Here is a 5,751-nt window from a genome sequence, read left to right on the forward strand (position 1 = left end):
TCCTTACCAATTTCCAGTCGCTGTGGTGGAGGACCATGGAGGTTTCCTCCCAAAGGAGACTAGAAATTTAATTTACCAGACATCCTCATGATTATACACTCAGTGAGAAGAGAGCAAAGCTGGTTTCCTTCCTTCCATTTCCCCTGGATGTTTTTTCTCAGGTGGACAGCTATTGGTTTGAGCAGATCCAGCATACGTGGGATCCTCCTTATAATTCCCGGGATGACACTCCCCTGTTTCTATGGTTCTGTGCAATAGAGGCCCCTCTTCTCATTAATTCCAGTGGCAGGAGGTTCTTTCCTTGCTTCTATGGTTGAGTTTTGGGGACTTCATCTGCCTAATAATACCGGCAATGGGACATATGTACACTGTTCCTACAGTTGAGCAACTGTTCCATATCCTCCTCATAATTCCAGATGCAGTATCTCTCTTTCCTGCATTTACAATTGAGTGATTTATGATTTCTGCTCATAATACCAGTTAAAGATATCACCATGTTCTTACAGTTGAGTTGAGGGAATGCCATGATCCTGTAATGCCAAGTTCAGTTTGTTGTACTTCTTGCTCCTACAGTGGTTTTGGGAGTTTGTCAGGTTTCAGCCAATAGCTAACTTCCTCTTTGTAATTCCAGTTGCTTGATGTATGACACATTGTTTGCTTATGGTTGGGGTTGATGAGTATATGTAACAAGGTCCACATTCCCTTGCCACTATGTTTATGTTACAATATATTTCTTTTTATCTTTTTTATCCTCAACCTCCTAATGCCCGGGAACAAGTTATGGAACCTCGTCTGTCCAGTTGAGATTGTGTATGTACATAGCTAATTCAGTTTCTATTTTTCTATGGATTCCAACTCTCGGAACTAATTGCACATCCTTTTTTCTGCCCGTATCAGATACATTTCATACTTTAAGTGCAAAGATCATACCTTTTCCAGAAGTTGTGTGGTACCCCACAAGTGTTCTTCGTTTTCATCTTGGAGCACATCCCCTCATCCTGGGCAGTCACTTTCCACTTGATTTCACTGTTGTGCACCAAAACTGGCTCCTTCATCTGTGCAATGTGGGATTCTAGTTTTGTGTGATAGGAGGTTGGACTGTATCGGAAATTAACATTTACCTACACGGAAAATGTATTTCTGATGGGTAGTTACCTCCTATCACACACTTCCCGCCCTTCCTCCTTACTGCCGGTGTTCTTTTAGAGCCTGCCAATTCTCAAAAGTGAGGATTGAGCAGGAATAGCTAAGGAAGTTAGCTACACCAACATAGGTGAGGCAATATTATTGATGGGGACTAGTCATGTGATATGTACATGTTAAAAAATAGCGGGAAATTGATGGGGTATATCGACTAGTGCAGTGAGTGCGAAAATTTTTTAGTAATGCTTAGAGGGCAGAAAGAAGATCAAAGTAGCTTTGTGTGAGAGAGAGGTAAGTACCTATCAGAAATAAATTTTTAGTGTAAGAAAATGTTAACATTCACTTCTTAGAAATTATACATTACTGCTTACACAAATGTAATTTATTTTACAATAATGTAGATAAACAAGAACATTTTAATCCAATTATGTTTAGCTGCTGGATATCATAAAAGCCTCTCAACACAGGTTTCTTGAAAATAGTCATTGAAAGGATGTCAAGGTCTGGGTAAATATATGTACATTTTTTTAAAACATCTTTAAGGACTTCGTTTGCACAGAAATAAAAAAAAAATTTCTTTGCAAATCACATTAAATACATTTTGCAAATTTACAGAATGTCAATTCTCTGATATTTTCAAGTAAAGAGTTATTGAAATAGAGTTAAAATTTTTGTGCCTTCATTGCCCTTTTGTTCCTGAAGAATTGCCCAGATAGCATTAATGAATGTTTTTCTTCTGTTTGGCCAAGAGATGAAAAGTAAAATTGTACCTGAACTATAAAGTTGTAGGTTTGATTTGTTTGTAGAATAAGTAGTTTGTTTATTTTGTATACACTGTAGGACTAAAGCAATTGACACAATAGAAAGGGGGTGATCTTAGCCGAGTTTGCTTATACATTGACTTGAATTTAATTGTCATACACAGAACATCGTACAATATTGAAGGAATTTTCTGTCTGAATTGTCATAAGTTTTATGGTCAAGATTGTCTCATTGTCTGTCGTAATATATTTAACACTAATGTTTTGTAGATAATAAACTGTTGTGCCTTCCAAGCTAACAGCTGATGTTGTATTAACAAATGTTTTTGCAAAAACTTTATGCTGTGTGATATAATTGACTGGAGTATAATGCATCTATCACACTTTATGATTATTAATGATCATAACAACAGTCTAGGGTAGTAAATACCTTTCGTTTTTAAAATGTTATGATTAACTTGAACATTACAGAGATTCAAATTGTTCAATATTATTTTGCGTAGATTCAACGAATGTAAAGAGAAATTGGTTCCTTACCTCAAGAAATGTGGCTTTAACCCAAAAACAGATATTTACTTCATTCCTTGCTCAGGGCTTACTGGAGCTTTTCTTAAAGATACCCTAGACGAGAAACTTTGTCCATGGTACAGGTAGGCACATGTTAAATTCTATTCCCTTGTTGACTATTAAGCATGATGAAAAATTGACTCAAACTTGGTTGTTATTGAAGTGTTATAAACCAGGTTTATAGCTATTTAAATGACTTCAGCATAACACTGTTTTACTTTTATATGTTCTATGATTATTAATTATTTTTGTACAAAATAAAATAATGTATGAATTGAATATTGATCTTTCATGAATTGTGTTAAGTCCCTCATTTTGTGTACAAGCAATAAATATATAATTGGTTTTGTTAAGTATTTGTATTAAAAGTAAAAGAGTAGTGATTTATAATAATACATAAGAAAATTAATATAAAAAATCATTACAGTACTATTTATGCAATGTACTTAGAACTACTGATCTCTTAAAATCATACAAAACATCATTGATTTTCAGAGGCCCTTCTTTACTACAGTACATTGAAAGTCTTCCACCATTAAACCGACCAGTGGAAGGACCATTCATAATGCCTGTTGTAGATAAATACAAGGTATGACTTATTGTGAACTAACTTTACAAGTAAAGTTTGTGACAGTTGCTTTTCAAAAATATCAATATGATTTTGTAGCATTCTGATTCTTGAACCCTCAAAAGTAAACTGAAAAAATTGCATAAGAATCTCTTACATAAAAATTTATGTAGATAAATATATTATTTACTAGTTTTTCTTAATTAGCTGGAAGTTTTACAAAACTCTCTTTTGTTACTGTTAAAATTAATGTTCAATTGTACTTCACCTTCTGAGTTTGAAATAGAACAAAGGTGTGAGTGTGTGTGTGTGTTGGTAAAATTTGCTCGATATTGTGAATAAATTGTAAAATGTTTTTCTTTCCTACTACACTCTAGTAATAGCTTTACTAACTACTCCAGCAGTAGTCTTTAACAGAAGAGTAATATTTGTAAATTACATCTATCAAAACCATTATCTTGTTCAGCTAAACAATTAGTAAAAGCTGAAAGATATCATTCAAGCCATTTTTAGGCTGAATGATTGTTCAAGTTTGAAATTTTTGTACGTTGTGAAATTGAAGACTATTTCTCAGCAGTAAAAAGAACAAAACTAAAAAGCTACATAGGCACTTTCTAATGATTTAAGTAATGTGATTTCTGTATTTATGAATTCTACTTGTGTTTGAATAAAACAATGTTGTACAATGATTCCTACAGATGTAGATTTTACGAACAGTTATAAATGTTGGCTTTCAGAATTGTTTCTTGAATACCTTTCACAATGCTTAATAATTAATTATTTAAGTACTTATGATAAAGATATGATTATTAATTTTTGTCTTGGCTTTTAGCATAAATGACCACCTAAGTCTGATTACTATTTAGTTTGTAGCTTGTCTGCTGCCATCTTCAGGGATCTCCTAAGAAGGGATGTTTGTGGTGGGTTGGTGCAGGGGTTCATTTCTGAGACTTCTTGTTAAAAAAGACTAAGACTATTATCCACTCTTCTCTGGGTTAGGGTTGTAATCCCAAAGTTTTTCCTGGGATCTTAAATTTTTGGTTTATTTACATTCAACGTTTTCTTAATCAGAAGTAATTATTAATACGTTTTAGGATCATCTTCACAGACAGTTTTAAACAAAATATTTATAAGTAAATATAATTTGTTTTTTCTCTCAAATAGTATTTGCTAATAGCAAAATGGTATCAGTTATAAAAACAATATATCAGTAGGACAAATATTTTTAGAATCTAACATTGTACTACTAAATATACAAAAATTATAGTTACTTTATTAAACTGTCTTTAGGATATGGGCACAGTGGTCCTAGGTAAAATTGAGTCAGGAGCAGTCAAGAGGGGCCAACAGCTTATCCTAATGCCAATCAGGGTGAGTTACTTACTACAAACAGTAAATTATTGCATGGAATGTGTTTCACATATCTTACTGGGACCATTGGTGAGTGCTTTACCTGTTTGAAATTGGTGTACAATGTATAGATTGATTTATGATAAATATTGACAGGGATATTAATTTCCTTCTTTCAAAGAAGTGATTTTGTCAGGTTTTTTTTATTGTATATGTAACTGTCTAAAGTAACTGTATTTTTTTTTAAAGTTCCCTAGTGTAGATTTACAGATCTACAACACTAAAATGCAGGATTTGATTTCCTGTCGTGGACAGAGTGGAAATAGCCAATTGTGTAGCTTTGTACGACGAAAACAGCAACTTTTTTCAAGGCAAAATTAATAGTCATTGTAGTTCGTACCCACGACTTCTGTATGTTTTTTCTGTATAGCTGGTTTTATGTTTGATTAGCATTCTATCTTAATTTCTAAGAAAGGGTATTGAAGACTTGATTGTGGAGATGTTCACTATTAAACTTACAGAAAAGAAAATATTACATGTTAATATTTTAGACAAAAAAAAATTGCTATTCAGTTCACTGACAACATGGTAAACATTTTAGATTAAACAAGTATATTTTGTCTTATGATTTTACATATTTTAAAAGCTTTGGGGATTTTTTTTAACTCTTTTCCAACTCGGTGTTTTTATGAGGACATATGCCAGTATGTTCAGATGTATAACTTGTATTGATAAAAATTTTATTATGATTAATTTGGATCAGAAAAAAATCCAAACCAGTAAACATAATTTTAGTTTTTTGCCCCCCAATTGTTATGTTTATTTAGGAAGTGGAAATATTTAAATATCATGCATGCAAAGAAGCTGTCAACATGTTAAATTTATCAGCAGGTCTGTGGTCTTTATACATTAGTTGCTTATTTCTAACTCAAATAGTTATAAAGTTAGAAAACAGTGAATGTTTGAAGTTGTTAGTGTTAAAAAATTCAACCAACTGCACTTTCTTATTATTCTAACAAAATTATAGACGTACAAGGTGGCCCAAAAATTTATACTTCGGGAAGACTTCCTTTATTGATTGTACAACAGTTAACAATGTAAAAAGATGATAGTTGCTTTAGATTCAATAGTATTATATGAGGATAGGTCATTCCTTTACATATGATTGAAACGGTGTGATTTGTTCTTCTAATAGGAAAGAGCATTTATTTCTTAAGTTTAAATATATTTTGGACCATGATATATGATTTGAAAGCTGATACTTTCTTTTGTTGTTGTTTTTCACAATCTATTTGCATTGTTGCTTTATTTTTGTTTCTTATGTGGATTCTAAATTTGTAGTCTTAGTTATTACCTCTGAAG

At 32.4% G+C, this 5,751-nt stretch overlaps 1 protein-coding gene across 1 annotated transcript in view; it reads left to right on the forward strand.

The window, feature by feature from the left end:
* The window catches only part of LOC106461846 (eukaryotic peptide chain release factor GTP-binding subunit ERF3A-like), a 42,175-nt gene that overhangs the window by 27,071 nt on the left and 9,353 nt on the right, over positions 1-5,751 (forward strand). Inside the window, exons 8-10 of the mRNA XM_022388922.1 lie at positions 2,408-2,554; positions 2,967-3,060; positions 4,330-4,410. Of these exons, the coding sequence (XP_022244630.1) occupies positions 2,408-2,554; positions 2,967-3,060; positions 4,330-4,410 (322 nt within the window). The remainder of the gene's footprint in view (positions 1-2,407; positions 2,555-2,966; positions 3,061-4,329; positions 4,411-5,751) is intronic.

The sequence above is a fragment of the Limulus polyphemus genome, unplaced genomic scaffold, assembly GCF_000517525.1.
Source record: "Limulus polyphemus unplaced genomic scaffold, Limulus_polyphemus-2.1.2 Scaffold1044, whole genome shotgun sequence".
NCBI classification, from domain to species: domain Eukaryota; kingdom Metazoa; phylum Arthropoda; class Merostomata; order Xiphosura; family Limulidae; genus Limulus; species Limulus polyphemus.